General features: G+C 37.4%; 1 protein-coding gene across 1 annotated transcript in view; it reads left to right on the plus strand.

The window, feature by feature from the left end:
* TXLNB (taxilin beta) overlaps window positions 1–19,246 on the plus strand; it is a 72,988-nt gene that overhangs the window by 14,390 nt on the left and 39,352 nt on the right. The window contains exons 2-3 of the mRNA XM_069077178.1: window positions 2,576–3,040; window positions 18,417–18,508. Of these exons, the coding sequence (XP_068933279.1) occupies window positions 2,590–3,040; window positions 18,417–18,508 (543 nt within the window). The 5' untranslated portion in view covers window positions 2,576–2,589. The remainder of the gene's footprint in view (window positions 1–2,575; window positions 3,041–18,416; window positions 18,509–19,246) is intronic.

Genomic DNA, 19,246 nt, shown 5'->3' on the forward strand with positions numbered 1-19,246 from the left:
TGTAGAAAGCAACACTATCTTTCCATCTCTCAAGCTGACCACTAGAAGTCATTCTCCACTCCTTACGGCCTTACTCCTCCACCACCACCTGCATCCAATCTGTTGCCAAAACCTGTTGATTTCACCTTTGCAACATCTCCTGAACCCCTTTCTCTCCTCTAACACTACCACCACTCTGTGGGTCTGCCTGCCAAAAGTCTCTTCACTACGAGTCAACCTCCCTTCAAGTGAGTAAAGTGATTTTCCTAAAGTTCAAGTCAGGCCATGTCACATTCCCTTCATCTCCAAAAACTCCGTGAACTCCAGTGGCCAGGATCAAATACAAAATCCTCTGTTTGCCATTCAAAGTCCCTCAAAATCTAGCCCCCTCTCACTTTTCCAGTCTTCTGACACCTTACTCCCCAACACATACTCTTTGACCCAGTAACTCTGACTGTACTGGCTATGTCATGAACAAGACACTTCACCTCTTAGCTCTGGACATTTTCTCTGGCTGTCCCCCATACCTAGAATGCTTCCCCTCTTCCACTCTGTCTACTGGTTTCCCTGGCTTCCTTTTAGGATCAACTAAAATCCTGTCTTTTACAGGAAGCTTTTCCCAATGCCTCTTAATTCTAATGCTTCTCTCTGTTAATTATTTCTTATTTACCTTATGTATAGCTTGTTTATATATGTTTGTTTGCATGTTGTCTCTCTCATTAGATTGTGAACTCCTTGAGGGCAGGGGTCTTTTGACTTTTTGTATCCCAGCTCTTAACATGGTGTCTGGCTAACATTAGAAACTTAAATTGATTGATTGATCCTAAATTTACTGTCTCCTTTGGTGACAAGTGTGTTCAAAGCATGTTTCCATACTTCCACTAATGTTTATCACACCTTTCCTCCAAAAGACTACTTCATATTAAACATCCTCCCATATTTTTGTGACCTTTGGATTTTACTCTATACTATTATTTTGATCCCTAACTTTCCTCCTTGCCCTCATTTCATATTCACCTTAAAGCCTCCTTACTCTAAGACTGCTACCCAGAATGTGTGTATATGATGGAGAAAGAAGGGAGGAAAGTGAACTACTGCTGCACCTCCAAAAAAACCCCAAACTTGGGACTAATACCTATTTGATACATTTAAAAACAAAAACAATTGTCCTTGCAACATTTGTTTTTACATTTTAAAACAATGCTAATGTTTGAAAATGATCAGACTATAGTGTTCACATTTGCACATTTGCTGGTAAATTTTTAACAATTGGCTCTGGAAAAAAAAAGTATGAAGATTTTTCCCAGCTTAATCTAGTATTATCAACATGTTCCCCATCAATTTCTTAAGTATAGAAAACAACAAACAGCAAATCAATCCCTGATTTGTAGCATGTATATGTTTCCCGGGTGTAAAAAAGTTCACACTGAAAATTTAACAATTGGCTCTGGCAAACTGTGCAAGTTGGCTCCAACACACCCTTGAGTGACCAAAGCTGCAATATTTTCATATAAAAATTTTTGCTTCGTCTCTTCTTTCAGCTCTTGTGTTGGAACAAAATATGGCAAAGTTTATCATTATTGTTATTATTATTTATTTTCATGGTAGTTAGAACATTTAAATCAAAGAATTTTAGAGTCAGAAGGAATCATAAGCAAAGGAAATACTCTCTGTGAAAGGGTTTACTACATATATACTCTTTATGTAAGCTGCTATTATTGTCTAGTTCAAGCCCTTCAATTTATATGTGGAAATTGAGGCTGAGAGGAGGACCGATTAGTGCCTTGCCCAAGGTCATATAGCTAGTATTAGAGCTGGGACTAGGACTTGGGTTCTTTGCCCCACCTAGATCTCTTTGTGCTACACTATAAATTGCTATTTTGATTGGTATTTCTGCCAAACTCTGAGATTTTATGATTCTATTTCTAAATATTATACTTTCCAAATAGTGAACATTTTCAAATTGTAGGCAAGCAGAAGGCTGCCTCATATAAATTACGATTTTAGTTCCAAATTTTTTTATGTTTAATATAGCAATTGAGAAAATTTCCCCAATTATAACTGTGATATTAATAAAATTTGTACAATATGAAAAAAACATATAATTGGGGGGGGGATATTTACAGAGCTATTCTTCTTCCAGGTTATGACCCTAAGCTGTACTAGATAACAAAATGGGAATCCTAAAATAAAACTGCTCAGACTTATCTGCCCTGAGTCAAATGTCAATGTGAACATAGGAAAAAATACATTGTAATTATGCTTTCAGTCTCCATAATAGAGAATAGTACTTACCTTTCTTCATACCCCTCCCTACCCCCTCCAAAGTGTAGGGAGGAAGAAGTTAAGGGAGGATGGGAGGGTGGAAATCCTGTGTTGATAGAATGCTTTTAAAATGAAAAATGACTGAAAAACATTCTTTCCATTCCAATTCTAGTAAAAGAAGTTTATGAATGTGAAGCCTGTTTAGACAATAGGCCTGTAATAGCCATCTGTTTTGGATATGTGTGATAAATCCATTCAAAATCAGCATTGCTGTATCCCATTCATGTACAATTGGGAGAATGACATTAAACCTCATTATGTTTGACACCAGATACTAGACCAAGCATGGAGAGTAACCAGCACACAGATCTGTCTGCTGAACAACAGCTACCTCCTTCTGCAGAGAGCAGCACTCCATTGTTATCTCACCAGAATGGCCTAGACAAACAAACAGAGCAGAATCCAGAGTCCACATTTCAGGTACCTGAGAGAGAAGCAAATGCTGTTCCGGAAAACATGGGGAGTGATATTTCGGAAGAGCTCAATCGGCAGCTGGAAGACATTATAAAGACCTATGGGTCTGCCTCCAGCCTAGTGGGGAAAGAGAGCAGTGTGAGAGATAAGGAGAAGTCTGAGAAGGCAGACCCTTTCAACCATGAGGAAGGGGAATATGAAGATGCAAATGATGACAACGAAAAAGAACCAATAGCTGCTGGGGAAGCTGCCACATCTGCAGTCAGGGAGCCTTTCAACAACAAGGAACAAAAACTAGAAAAGAAAATCCTAAAAGGACTAGGCAAGTAATGATACAACTAACATGGGGCCTTTCTTTAATGGATTTCTGATCATGATAACTAACATCTCTATAGCACTTTAAGGTTTTGCAAAGCACTTTACATATATTATCTCATTGGATCCACATAACAACCTTGAGAGGTAGGTATTACTATTATCACAATGAAGAACTTAAGTCCAAGAGAGGTTAAATGACTTGCCCAGGGTCACACAGCTAGTAAATATTCAAGACAGAAATCTAACTCAGTTTTTATTGACTCCAAGTCCAGTGCTCTTTCCACTATATACCATCTCTTCTTTGGGTCTTCACAAAGTCCCACAATCAATTAGAAATATGACTCACCCTAGTACTGCCACTGTGTGAGAATTTGTTTCTAAGGGGCGGCCAGGTGGCTCAGAGAGTAAGAGCACTGGCTCCAGTGTTGGGATGACCTGGGGATCAAATCCGGGCTCAGATACTCAGCACCACACCCAGAAATAACTGGCTGTGTAACCTTGAGCAAGTTGCTTAACCCCGATGGCTTAAAAAAAAAATTGTTTCTACACCAAAAATTCAATCCATTTCAACAAACATTAGCATCTACCATGAATTGGCAATTGGCAACTACTGGGAGGAAAGGGACAGTGAAGATACAATATGAAAAGAAATAAGTAAATACAAAGTGTAGAAAATTAATTGTGTAAAGTAATTTTAGGAAGTAGAGTGATGATGAGTAGAGATATCAGAAAAGGCTCCACAAGGGAGACCGTGGGCTATCCTATGAGAAAGAAGTAAAGACGGATTTCATCGAAGACATTCAAGATATGCCATGGAGGTGAGGATTCAGAGGGCAGAAATGGTATGTATAGGTGTAGCAGCAAGTACCCCAGCGTCCCCAGGGTGGCTGCCAACACAGTTTCCTAGATCTGCTTTGTTAAAGGAAAGCAACTCAAAATGGGTTAACAAGCTTACTTTAATCAGTCAAATATGTATCATTTACCTAGTTCAGAGGGAAAAGGTCAGCACCCCAAACTTCAGAATATACAGACAGAATTATCAAGAAAGAGAAACAGATCAAGTATACAGTTTCCAAACTGTCCAACCATTACATCCATACCAAATCAACATCTGGGTTTTTTTTCAAAGGGGGGGGGGGGCTCTACAACAACGGCTTCCCAGAGTCATGTGATCAAATCACAGAACACTTCTCAAAGTGAGCCCCAAAACAAAGCTACACATCAGGGCTTATGTAGCCTTCTCCTGGCTCAGAGAATGTAACAACCTTATTGACCCACTGGCTAATCAAAAAGTATCTACTGAAAAACAAGCCTCCCACCCCAGGCTCCAGGTGCACTTTAGCCTAGGGGCAGGGAAAATCTTTAAAATTTACATTCCCATTACAACAGGAAACAACTAAAAGACCAGTCTGACCAGAACAGAGATTGAGGAAAGGAAAGTGATATGAAATAGGAATGAAAAGGTAGAAAGGACACATAATATAAAGGACTTTGAATGTCAAGCTAAGGAGTTCATATTTTATTCTACAGGCAATCAAGAGCCAGTAAGGGTTTTTGAGTATGGAGGATAGTGGCATGGTCAAGCCTGTGTTTTAGGAATATCACCTTGCCAGATATTGGGGGATATATTGGACAGAGAAGAGTTTGGAGGTAGAAAGAACAAGTAGAAAACCATTTCAGCAGTTCAGGTGGGAAGTGATAAAGGCCTGAACTAGAGAAAGGAGAGAGTATGTGAGCAGAGAGCAGAGGGTGGATACAAGACATGTCATAGAGACAGGATTAGATATGTGGAATAAGGGAAGAGTCAAGGATAACCCTGAATTCTGAAACCTGAGTGATCTGGAAGTAGGGCAATGCTCTCAACAGAAAAAGAGAAAGATCAATGAGAGGAGTCGGTGTGTTCTGGCGGAGAGAGTACTATATTTAGAGTTAGAATGTGAGTTCAAATCCTGGTTGTACTGCTTACTATAACTTATGTAAACTTAGATAATTCATTTGCCCTCTCTAGGTCTTATTTTTCTCATCAGTCAAACAAATGAGTTGAACTATGTGGTCTCTGAAGTATTTTTTCAGCTCTAAGCCCCATGACCCAGTTTGGAGAAGATTTATAGATGGAGTTAAGACTTTAACTAGGTCCTAAAAAGGGAACAGGACTGAATTAGGTGACTAGGATAGGCCAGGGGAGGGGTGCCATTCCAGGCAAGATTCAGTAAAGGCCCAGAAGCAGGGACTTACCTGGTATATTTGAGGAACAGTGAGTCTGGCTACATGAAAGCGTTCATAATGAGGATGGAGGTGATAAACTTTTATCCATGGGGAGGTCCTGGCAAAGGAGTTTGAATTTCATAAGCAATGGTTCAAGTTCAGAGTTTCTGAACAGGGAGATAACCTGATAATAATAATAATGTTTAAAGAAGATTGATTTGACAGTAATGTAGGATAGATAAGTAGTCTACAAGTTCCTTGAGGTCAGGAACTGATTGTGCTGTCTTGCTTAATCAAAGATTGTTGAATGAATGACTACCTAACAAAATGATTATAATAGAGTCGCTAAGGGAGAAATGCCACCTATAAAGGTTCCCAGTTCTCTCCAATACATACAAATAGCCTTCACTTGACTATGAGGTTCCTTCTATAAAATCAGTATGAAGACTATCGCAATAATCTAGACATGTGGTAAATATATGGAAGAAAAGCAAAATTGATCATTTGTAGGAAAAAATTATTTTTCCTCATGCATTCATTTATAATAATACTGATAGAGAAAGAGAGCTTAATCACACAATTATTCATTTTTAACGTGTGCATTTCAAACATAATTATCTTGTAATTGATTTTGGCATTTTAAAAAATGGAACATAGATACAACAGAACACAATTGGGTCACAGAATATAATTTTATTTTGTGAGGTGACTAATCCTGTTATTCAACATCAGCCCCAAAGCACACTAACTGTTAGCTTTCCATCAATTAGAATATTAAATATACACACGTATATGTATGTATATATTACTATGTAGGCAAACCAAGCAGAAAAACTTTAGCATCAGAAAGGATGGCACAAAGAAGAAATAGGAGGTTGGGATGCCCAGAATCTATTAACATTTAACTTTTCAACCAAACAATAGTGACACCCCAGGCAAACCCCTTTAATCTGACAGTTTCAATTTGTTTATTGATCCATTGGGATCCAAGAGCAGAACAATTTAGATGCGTAGAAAAGTAATTCTACACTGTCATGGAACATCACCATGAAACACTAAACAACCAGTTGACAATTTAAGAACAGCTAAATAACTTATTAAAGTAACTATGCCTCAGCACAGTTGATCCATCTCATGTAAGAGATTAGGATTAAAATAATTTGAGATAAGACCAAAAAAAAAAAAAAAACCATCCAACAGGTTCAAAAGTTCGAGGTTAAATTCAAGATCTTTTTGGTGTAACTGGCAAAGACTCAAAAATCACTCTAGCATTTGGTCATCCCAAGAAAGACTTCACAGCTGCTTTCTCCTTTCTCCCCCACTCTCTATGCAAATCAGAATGGTAAGGGCTTTCCTAATTATGCCTGGCATTTTTAAAAGGACATAGCAGTACTAAAGATCATTAACAAAACCTTAGCCTAGATGAATAACTTCAGCAATCCCTGACTTCAGAAACTAGAACTTGGGTGTTAGATCTCCAAAATTTAGGTCTTCAAATTTGATTACTTTTACTTTTGCATAGGGCAGTTAGAAAAATATATGGTGGGAGTGGGGAAAAGGGAAGAGGAACTGAAAAGGAAAGAACAAAGACTGGTTCTTAGTGTGGTTATTTCTTCTTTCTGTTCATTTTCATTGCTCATCTTTACCAAAACCTTCCAATTTCCAAACTGTCAGACTGATTTATAAGAGGAAAACCCATTCAGTGCTATTTTGCCACAAGTCGAAAGGCACATGAATTTAGTTATATGTGATCTTTTAAGAAAGGTGTTGTGAGTGGGGAAAATCTGGGTTCAAATCCAGCTCCTGATACTTAGTATTTGGGATCACCGCACGTAAGTTACTAAAGTTCTAAACATCAGTTTCATCCTCAGCATCACTAGTAGTAGTGACTCAACACCATTAATATAGGTAAAGAACTTTGTAAGTTTTAAAACAAATAGTATAAGTACATTACTTCCACCCCAAAACTCTCTTTAGACTTGCAAATAAATATTTACTTATTTATCTACTACTTTAGGTAGTAGATACTACCTACCTTTCTTGTTCCTAGTAGTGACAGACGGACACCTAGGGGGGGACCAAGAAACATAATAATAAAAATAAAAGTTTACATTTGCAAAGAGCTGTTAAGTTTTACAAAGCACTTTCCTCACAACAATCCCAGGAGGCTGGCATTGCAAGTGTCTTTATCTCCATCTGAAAGACTCAGAAACTGAGGCTGGGAGTGGTAAAATGACTAGCCTGAAGTCACAAAAGGAAATGCCTGAGCCAGTATTAGAACATCGGTCTCTCTAGGTGCTGAGCCTAAGACAAAAGTCCCTGCCCTCAAGAAGCTTTGAGTTTTTCTGTAAAAACTAGACTGATACATACAAAAATAAGCAATAGATAAATTTCATGATACAAACTATATACCCTCTAGATGATCAGAGAGACAGAGAGAGATGAAGCCTGGGCTGTACTAGTCAAGAAATGAGGGAGTCAGGTCTTGAGCCATCTGGAAAAGTCTTGATGTTTCTCCCCACCCCTCAACAAATTATATTTACTCTCTCCTGTTTTGGCAACAGAGTGGTCTATACTGTAATGACTTGGTCTCAAATAGCATGATGCTTCTTTTTTTTTTTTATAAAAGGGGCATTTTTGGTTGTCTCTTCTCTCCTTTCTCAAAACTAGACTTTTCAATATTTTTAATTTTTCTTTGCAGTTCCAAACACTTAATTACCAAGAACTTAAACAAACACAAGAAACATCTCCACAATCACTCTTTTTCCTAAGCAGCTAACCTAGCAAGGAATCCTGAAGTTGCTTCTTTAACTAAATTTAGTGCCAAAGAATAGTTTGGTGAAATGAGAAGAATCCTAGAACTAAAAGTAAGAAGACCTAGATATTAGTCCTGGCTCTGTAACTATTTAGCTGTGTGATCTTGAAGAAGTCAATTCTTTTTGGACCTTAGTTTCCTCATCCATAACGTGGGGGCAGTTAGAGAAAATTGTCTCCAAAATCCTCTCAAAAAATTAATTGGATAGTAGAATAAAGAATATTATACAGGCATTGTGGGATAGGGGATAGAGAATTGACTTCAGACTCAAGAAAACCTGGGTTTTCCTCTGACATCTATTGGGGAGTGACCCCGACCCCCCTCCCATTTAATTTCCTAGTGTCCCACTCACTGGATTTCTTAACCTCTGATATGAACTTTTTCAAAAATATTTTGGTAACTTTCAATATAATTGATTACCTTTAAAATCCAATGTGTTTTATTTTATTTATTTAAAAACATTCCAAGAAGAGATCCACAGACTTCACAATATTGGCAAAGGAGTCCAAGACAAAAAAATGATAAGAACCCCTGCTCTAAGATTATTAATTGCAGAGCAAGGATTAATAATCTTTGTTGATAGAGTTTACTCAGTGAGACTTTCCTACCCCAGGAAAATCACAAGTATGGTTCAACATCCAATATAAAGATCATCAAATCAATTAAAAAAAACTTATCTTCAAAAAAATAAGGAACATTTAACTGGCCATGTAACCTTGGGCAAGTTACTTAACCCCAATTGCCCTCCAAAAGGGGAAAAAACAAAACAAAACCTTCCTCAAAAAATAAAGAACATTAAACTACAGGAGACACAAAGTTGTTCAAATGTAGACTATAATTAGCAAAGACTAAAAGCATAAGTTTGTAAATTCAAGTTTGGTAGAAAAATTTTAAGTTAACTCTAAACATAAAATACTGTAAAATAAATAAATCATAATCTAATAAAATAAACAAATCTAATAAAATAAATCTAAACATAAAATAGCTTTTAAAGATCAACACCAAAAAAGTTTAAAAGTATAAAATATCCTCTAAAATTTTTTCTCAACTATTCTTAAGGGGGTTAAAAGTATTCACAGTAAGAACCGTAAAAAGTTACAAGAATCCTAGACCAATCTCATTCAATCCCCTAACTTTACAGGTGAGAAAACTAATTTCCAAAGAGGTGGGGACTGAGGTGGGGCAGGGAGATGAGAAGGGAAGGAAAGAAGAGGAAAGCAAATTTATAAGATTTGGTAAATCTAAATAAAGGATCTCTGAACTTGTTATGAATAATCATTCACAGGCTAGAAGTTTAAACAGCTTCCAGACCACTTGTGTACAGCTGGTTTGCTCATCTTAATTTAAGATTTTTTTTCTTTGATGTAAAAATAATCTCTTAATATTCCACAGCTCCCTCAGACTACATCTGCGCAGTCCCCATAGCCATATGTGGGCCGTTGTTATTCTTGCTGCGCAGGTGGTTGCGCTCTCTTTTATACTCACTACATAAACTGAACATTTCACAGTATGGGGACCATATGCCCACCACATGCCTTACCAAGACTGAACACAAAAGAGACGCAGATTTCTTTTGAATGACACTTTGGGGAGAATTCAGTTAGTACTCTCCTTTAAAGCAATTCCCTGCATAAAAGTAGGTTTTCCCTTTTGTGTCCATTCCTCTGTTTCCTAAACTACCCTCACTTCTCCTTTGCTGTAATTATAGCCTTTCTGGAAAGACAGACAAGTCTCTTTGTCTGATCACCCTAGGCCACAATAATCCCACATAACATCCCAGTGCCAGGGAAACCTGAAGCAGCAGAAACAACACAAACTCTTTCCCTTAGCAAAGTCATATCCTCTACACCCACCCTCTGTCTGGCTGAACCTTCTTAGTTTTTTATTGTTGCTGCTCAGAAAAATCAGCCCCAAAGAAGACTTTATTTTTAAAGGGTGGATAAGTACATCTAAATATTGGGCTTCAAAACTAAGGAAAGAATGTGGTTGATATATAGGAAGGAAAAAATATTATAATCACTTTAGTATTTCCAATGCACCAAGAGGGAAATTACTGATTTTTGATAACTGTCACCTCCTGGGAGGTTATGCTGTCATCCAATTCAATTCAATCCAATGCATTCTAATAAGCGATAATTTATCTATTAAGTGCCAAGCAAGTCACTGGAGAGAGGAGGAAAATAGCTTAGTGTCTGTTCTCAAGGACCATTTTACCAAGAAGATATGAATGTAAATAAATCAGTATATAAATCATCATTTGTGGGAAAGAGGGAGAGAACACTAACAACTAAGAGAATCAGAGAAGGCTTCCTCTAGGAGAAGACACAAAAGCTGAGCCTTGAAAGATGCTAGAGCTTCTAAGAGATAGAGACAAGAAGGAATACTTTCCAGTTACAGGGGACAGACTGTGCATTGTCAAGGAGGCTGGAACTGACACATTGATTTTGGGGAGCAAAAATGGGACAATTGAGGGGGAGCATAAAGTAATGTGTAATAAGGCAAGAAAGGTAGGAAGTAAGGAAACAAGAGTTTATGAAGCACCCATGAGCCCTTTATAAGTGTCATCTCATTTGATCTTCACGATTACCCTGCAAGGTAGGTGCAATTATTATCCTCATTTTATAGTTGAGAAAACTGAATCAGGCAGAAGCTAAGTGACTTACTCAGGGTTACACAGTTATTAAGTGTCTGAAGCAATTTGTGAACTCATTTCTTCCTGACCCCAAGGTCAGAACTCAATCCATTGAACCACCTAGCCTTCACTAGGGAGGCTAAAAGCCAGTCTGCACCATGACCACTTATCTCATTTGATTATAACAGTGTGTGAACTGGTAAAATATAGGAGTATGGTAGTAAAACACAGGAGTATAGTAGTAAAAATATAGGAACATAGTAGGAGGAGGGATCTGTTTGTAGGGTTGTTGTTTTTTTAAAGAAATTGGAGTTAAGTAACTTGCCCAAGGTTACATGGCCGGTTTTTTTTTTGTGTGGGTGTTAAGTATCTGAGGTTGGAACTGATCCTGGCCAGCCCTCTTACTCACTGCTCCACCTAGCCGCCCCTGTTTGTAGATTTTAAGAAAGAAGAACATATGATTTTTCATAGAATATGCCTGTTTTTCAGCCTGGTAAACATTTTCTATGGAGCTATTGGGTAAGCACTGAGTTCGAATACTGTATTAATAAAGTTATAGGTTTGAGCAAGAAAGGATCTCAGGAGTTATCTTGTCCAACCCCTTCATTTTACACATGAGGGAATTGAGCTTAATGTGGCCTGGGTTGATAAGGCATAATTTGAATTCAGTTCTTCTAAGTTGAAATCTTATATGCTTTCCACTATGCTGTGTTGCTTTCTTGATTAGTCGGTTCTTCATGACCATAAAGGCAACTAGGTGGCTCAGTGGATAGAGTGCTTCACCTAGAGTCAGGAAGATGTGAGTTCAAATGTGTTCTCAGACACTAGCTGTGTGACCCTGAGTAAGTCACTTAACCATGTTTGTCTCAGTTTCCTCATCTGTCAAATGAGCTGGAGAAGGAAATGGCAAAACACTCCAGTGTCTTTGCCAAGAAAAACCCATGGATAGTCCATGGGATCATGAAGAGTCAGACACAACTAAGTGACCCAACAACAATATGCTCAAAAGGAATTTTTTTTGTTCATTTGTTTTTCATTCTAGATCTGTGCTATCATGGTAGAGGGAAATCCCTCTGAGGAATTCTACAATTTATAGTCTTGGTGATTTACCTAAAGTACTGAGAAATTAAATGACTTGCCCTGGGTCATATGGCAAGTAGAAAGGAAGGAAATAAGTATTTACTAAGCATGTGCTAAATTAGGTACTGTGCTAAGTACTCTACAAATGCTATCTCATTTGATTCTCATAACAACCCTGGAGGCAGGTGCTTGTATTATTCCCATTTTACAGTTAAGGAAAATGAGACAAACAAAGGTTAAGTAACATGCCTAATGTCACACAGCTAATAGGTGTCTGAGACAAGACTCGAACCCAGGTCTTTTTTGCCTCTATGGTCAGATATCTATCTACTACAACTATGTTTTTACGGTCATGAGATTATTATCATTGCTGTTCTTAGCAGCTGTAGCAGTAGCACCAAGTACTAATAATTTGTATTTATAGAACACCTTTATGGCTTACAAAGTGCTTCAGATGTCTTGCAAATGTGCATTTTGCTTTAAAATGGGAGCAAAGTAAAACAAAGTACATGACTTGAACAAATCTATCCTCATCAGAAAAAAAAATTCTCCAAGTACAGGATCTACAAATGATAAGCCAATAGTGTATTGGAAGGGATCAAAAAACCTGGTTTCCACATCTATGTAATCTTGGGCAAATAACAACTTCTCTGTGGCTCACGTTCCTCATTTGTAAAATGAGGGGACTGTATTAAATGATTTCTAATGCCCCTTCTAGCTCTGCATTCTATAATTCTATGGATTGACAAAATTCAAGCAACCTTTTTTTTTTTAAGGAATTGAAGTTTTGTTTTGTTTTCTTTCTTTCTTTCTTTCTTTTTTTTTTTTTAAGCAATCGGGGTTAAGTAACTTGCTCAAGGTTACACGGCCAGGTGTTTCTGGGTGGGTGCTAAGTGTCTGAGCCCGGGATTCAATCTTCAGGTCATCTCAACACTGGAGCCTGTGCTCTTACTCACTGTGCTACCTGGCCACCCCTTCTTTTTTACTTTTATAATATGGGACTAGAATGGTCTAGGAAAATTCAGATAAATCTAGTGGTTCTGCCACTAATTAATTTCATACCTTTGAGTAGTCATTAGACCTTTCTTTTAAAAGAATAACTTATTTTATTTTGTTTTGTTTTCTAAGTAGTAAGCATATTTTCTCTCCCTTTCAGAAAAATCAAACCCTTGTAACAAATATGTATAATAAAGCAAAACAATTTCTTGCACTGGCCATGTCCAAAAATGTATGTCTCATTGTGTGTCTCCAATCCTTCACATCTCTCAGACCATAGGTAACATGTTTCATCATTAATTCCCTGGAATCCTGGTTTGTCACTGAATTGATCAGAGTGCTTATGTCTTCCAGAATTGTTTGTCTTTACAATATTTTTGATATTTATTTTTTTGGTTCTGGACACTTCGCTCTGTGGCAGTTTATAAGAATCTTTCTAACTTTCTCTGAAACTGTCCTTTTCATCATCAGCACACTTATTGTTTGCTGTCATTCAGTCATTTTTCAGTCATGTCAGACTCTTCATGACCCTGTTTGGTGTTATCTTGGTAATAATAGTGGAATGGTTCGACATTTCCTTCTCCAGCTCATTTTACAGTTGAGGAAACTGAGGCAAACAGGGTTAGGTGACTTGCTGAGGGTCACATGGCTAGTAAGTGTCTGAGGCTGGATGTGATACCAGTATTCCATAATTTATATATCACACTTTGTTCATTAATTCTTTAATTGATTGGAATTCCTATAGTTTTTAGTTTTGTGCCACTACAAGAAAAGAAGGGGCTATTATAAATACTTTTGTACATATGGTTATTTTTCCTCTTTCTCTTATCTCTTTGGGATATAGCCCTAGTGGGGTTATCACTGGGTCAAATAATATGAATGGTTCACTAAATTTTTCAATTTTTTCATCTGTAAAAGAAGAAGGTTGAAGAAGATAATCTCTAAAGTCTTGCCATCTGTAACTTTCTATAATTCTGTGACTTATCTGTCTTTGCAGGAAAGCAAAATGGAAAGGCTAGGTATAGATAAGGACAAACAGGGTATGACAAAAACTCTAATGTTTTAAAGCAAATTTTCCTAAGGAAAGAATGTCCTATGAGACAATGTGGTACAAGTGGAGGCAGAGATGTAGTGGAAAGAATGCTGGTTTTGGAGCCAGAGGCACTGAGTTCAAGTCCCACCTTTAACACCTAGTAGCTTTGTGACCATGGGTACATGCCACCTCCCTTTGCTTTAATTTCCTTATCTGTTAAAATGAAAGGTTTTAATTTAAATCTAAGTTCCCTTCTAGCTCAGACTTTATGGTTAGCAAGGAATATATCTTGATACCCAGTAGTTATTATCTGGACCTCCCTATTCAACTAATGAGTGTTCCTTTGGGGGGGGGGAATTCTTAATGAACCAATATCACCACCAACTACCCCCTGATTCTTAAAGAAATAGGTGGCGCAGTAAATAGAGCACTGGCCCTGGAGTCAGGAGGACCTGAGTTCAAATGTGACCTCAGACACAACACAAAACTAGCTGTGTAACCTTGGGCAAGTTACTTAACCCCAATTGCCCTACCTTCCCCCCTCCAAAAAAGAAATATGTAGGTTTCCTCTTCTGCTTCATTGAGCCCTACCTGGAGGTATGCTGAAAGATAAGGTAACAATCACCATACATAGTCAAAAGCAATGTTGTGTGTTATGGTTGATGATCCAAGACAAAAGTTGAATGCTGAAAAGCATGAGGTGAAGTCTTAAGAATAAAAGAGGAGGAAGAAGGAATATTCTTTTATTCCCCATAATAAAAAAAAATAGAATCATAGAATGAAAGAGTTGGAATAGACCTCAGAGGCCTTGTAGTTCAGTCCTTATCTGACCAAGAATCCCTGCTACAACATTACTGATTGACTTCTCTAGTTTTCTTCAATCTATAGTTCAAATCCTACCTTTTGTAGGAGACCTTTCCTGATCTCCTTATCCCCCAAACCCACAACAATCTCTAAGATTACCTTCTATTTACATTGTGTATATCTTATATGTATAATTTTTTGCATGTAGTCTCACTATTAGAAGGGGAACTCCTTGAGGGCAGTCTTTTGTCTTTATTTATATCCCCATGGCTTAGCACAGTAATGGACACACAATTGGTCAGCTGACTCATCTACTGGCAAGTCAACATCTAGTCTCTGAATCCCACCATCTCCCCAGAAATTCCATTTTACTTTTGTGCCAGTCTACTTGTTAGAAAGGTTTTCCATGCAGAAAGCTAACTCAAATCTTCCTCTCTGTATTATCTACTCATCGTTCTTAGTTCTGCCCTATGAGACTCAGCAGACAGTGTATTCCACCGATATTCTACTATGGAACAAGAAATAGGTCAGGGATCACTGAATGGAAAAGAGGTGGAACATTTAACAAGAGAAAAAGGATTGTCATCTATGGCCCTAGAGAAGTCATAAACTGAACCCAGAAAGAGTACAGGGAGACAGAAGACTCTGGTGTTAATGGATTTCTACAACAATATGTTGTTAAATTTAACCGACTCTCCAAAATGCAGGACACACTTTTGAGCCTAATCTGCATTGTTAACATTCTCTCCATCCCTTTCTGAAGAAAATAAAACAATAAATTAAGCCCTGACTTAACCATTGCTCTGCCAGTAATAAAAGCTGACTCCAGTGCATCACTGGGTTTATATATGCAGAACTAGAGGAACCAGCTTAGGACCCAGAAAAGAGAAATTTGGGAGTTTGCTCAAGATATCTAGCCTCTATGGAATGAGGTAAAAGAGAGCTCCCGGTTTCCTTCTGGAATGATTGTCCAGTCTAGTAGAGTAAGGGTTATAGGGACCTAAGGAATTTAAGCTATGTTATTATCTCATTTCCTTTGTTTTGTGTTTCAGAAATAAGATATGTTTATCAGAGTACAGAGGATGAAAAATCCCAATAGTTAAATTTCAGGGACTGATTTCATAGACTCCAAATCTTGCCCTGGTTAAGTTAGGTACCTTCCTAACAAAATCAACCAATCAACAAATATTTTTCAAACCTGATTCCACTCCTGGCAATGCTGGCTGTGCCAGTCAGCCCCATATCTATTGTGCACCCAGGACACTAAAAGTAACTGTTTCTAGATATTACAACCTAAGGTTTTTAATATTTCAAAATATTTTAATTGTGTATAGTATAATAAATCATATCCTATTAACACATATAATGAAACATCTCAGAAGAGTGGTGTGGATACACAAGGAACTCATAGACCAACTGATTTTTGAAAGATAATACACTAAAAATCGCGATAAGAGAGCTGGTAGCTACAGGTGAATATAGAAGCATGTAAGAGTCCTGTAAGAATGCCATCCTGTAAGAATACCACCAATAATATTAAAATGCAGGATAACCCAAAGATGGGATATACAAGGGCAAAAAAAAGAGATCAGGGAGTAAAAAATGAAGCTCACAGAATGATAGCACCACTTGAAATAGATGATAATAGAAAAACAGAAGATACAACTCCCTGATTTTTTTTATTCTTTTAAATTCTCTTTCAATTTTAAAGGACATTTTGGTTTGGGGTGGGGGGGTTTGGAGGGGAGAAGCCAAGGCAATTGGGGTTAAGTGGCTTGCCCAAGGTCACACAGCTAGTGTCAAGTGTCTTAGGCTGGATTTGAACTCAGGTCCTCCTGACTCCAGGGCCTGTACTCTATTAACTGTAGTACCTAACTGCCCCTAAAGGATATTTTAAATATGACTTTTAGCAAGGCAAAATCTAAGATAGGTAGCGAAATCTAAATATGTTGGGTTCCAGAAGGCAGAACTAAAAATACAAGCAAAATACTATTAGAGAGCACATAGCTGCCATTTTCAAGTTTACATCACTAGACCCATATGAACCATAGTCCAGTATACTGAAAGGCCTGCCCGTAGTGATTAGTGAGTTAGAATCTACTCCCTTCCCAACGTGGTCAAAGTCTCTCTCTCTCTCAAGCTTCTGTCTAATTTAGTAATCCTAAAACAGAGGTCCTTTTGAAAGTCCTTTTCAATCTGTTTTAATTTTTGATTGCCCAACTAAACCCATTCAGAATAATTTTCTAGGATTACACTTTCAACAAACAGTCAAAGACTGTCTAGGTTTGAACTTTTCTTTCACCATTCTCAACTCTGAGATCATTTTTTTTGTCTCCCATGAAAACAAATAAGAATTGGGAGAAGCAAAGGAAAAAAATTCTAAGTGACTCTGCCCTCAATACTTTGTTTCAGATTCCTTCTTTTATTATATAAATGGCTTGCAAAAAGCTTTGAGTTTTTCCTTGTGAGTTGATTTTTTTTTACCCAAATTAATATACTTCACTCTGAATTTAGTCATAAATTTCATCTAATTATACGTTGTATCTTGTTGAGGTCTTAGATCCTGATTCTGCAATTTTCAATTCTGTTTTTGTATACATTAATCAAGTCAAGTCAACAAGCATTCATTAAGGACTCTATGAGCCAGGCACTATGCTTAGCACTGTGAGGGGAAGAGGGAAGGGGGGAGGGGAATCTCTAGTCATCCTGATCTATATCTTGCCACTGGACCCAGATGACTCTTGAGGAGAAAATGAGGCTGGTGACTTTGCATAGACCTCCCTCACTTAAATCCAATTTGCTTGCATGTCATGGCATCACCTTCCTGATGTCATGGTCCTCTTTGAGAAGGAAGGACAAACAACATCGCTGAGGGTTTAAAGAAAGGCAAATAGACAGTCCCTGCTCTCAAGAAGCTCACAATTTATAGGGAGAGACAACATGGAAACAAGTTATCTAGAAATAATCCATTGTATTCTTATGCCACTTCTCCTTTAAAAAATGAAATACTTTGGGGGTGGCTAGATGCCGCAGTGAGTAGAATGTCAGAAGGACCTGAGTTCAGTTCCGGCATCAGACACTTAACAACCACACAAAAATACTAGCAGTGTAACCTTGGGCAAGTTACTTAACCCCTCCAAAAAGCAAAAAAAAAATACTTTTATGATTTTTTTTTCTTTTTTAGGGGTTCAATTTATATTCAGAAGCAGTGTATATTCAGACAAATTCAATCCATCTCCATTGAAAATAGCACAGAATTTTACCCAATTCCTATAATAATCACACAAAAGATAATTGTTAGAATACATGGGAGAGTCAAAAGAGCATTGGCTATGGAGTTAAAGAACATAGATTTAAATTCTTTCTCTGAGACTTACTATGTGACCTTGGTCAAGTCACTTAACTCCATTGGCCTCAGTTTTCTCAACTATAAAATGATAGGATTTGACTAGATGGCCTCTGAAGTCCCTTCTGATTTTAGATCAATGATAATTCCAGAGGTGACTGGAGATTAGGATTAAACTTTAAATTGGAAGTGAACAATTAACTGTGAGTCTGATTCCAGGCATTAAATAAATCAGTTAACAAATATGTAATGAACATTGACTACTCTCACAGCATTATAGTTAAAAAATTTTAATATGAAAAATTCATACTTACATAGGATTGACATGGTTTCTTGTTCAGTAGTCCTTATTTATTCATTCATTAAGGGGAGAAATGCAGTAAGACTCTCCTGGGCATAGAGAAGCCAGTACTTAGTGTTGATTTATTATAGTTTGATTTCTAAAATATATCTTTTTGCCCTTTCTAAGGCAAAGAAGCTACCCTGCTGATGCAAAGTCTAAACAGACTACCAACAGCTGAGGAAAAACTTGAAGTTTTATTCAAGAAGTACGCGGAATTGGTCAGTATGCCCTTTGCTAGTCTCTTTGTGGAACAAAGGTTATTTAATGTAATAATTATTAATCAATTTAATATTTTAATATTAGTTTAATAATTATGAGTATGATAATTATTTTATTTAATAATCCATTTAATTTTACTTTTGTTTATTTTTATATGTGCCTGTGATTTCATCTGTGTGGAGAATTCTTGGTATGGAAACTTAAGGTCTTAGTTGCTTAGGTCACTAAGGGGTTAAAGGACTGGCCCATGTACACACTATGTAAGTATCAGAGTCAAGACTTGAATCCAGGTCTTCCCTACTCTAAGGCAGGTCTTTCTATGTATTACTCTGCATTCCTTCTCTCTTTAATTGTTATAGTTGGGAAAAGGAGAGCCAGGGTAATATAAGGACCTTGTGTGCCTGGTGGGAAGAACACTATGGTTTTAGATTCAGAGGACCAGCATTCAAATTCTAGCTCTTCCACTTGTTACCTGTGTGATCTTGGGCAAGTCATATTACTTCTTTGGGCCTCAGTTTTCTCATCAGTAAAATAGACTAGTAATCTTGGGGGAATTCCTCAACCCAAAGGTCCTAAGAACCTCCTGGAGAGCTATTCCTCCTACCCCCGTCCATTTGGCTGGAGGTCAATAAACCAAGAGGCAAAGAGAAAAGATAGAAAGGATAGATAGATAGATAGATAGATAGATAGATACATACATACATACATACATACATACATACATACATACATACATA

Source organism: Petaurus breviceps, unplaced genomic scaffold (genome assembly GCF_028583685.1).
Source record: "Petaurus breviceps papuanus isolate PSGF00001 unplaced genomic scaffold, PetGlider_PUasm1.0 90977, whole genome shotgun sequence".
Lineage (NCBI taxonomy): Eukaryota > Metazoa > Chordata > Mammalia > Diprotodontia > Petauridae > Petaurus > Petaurus breviceps.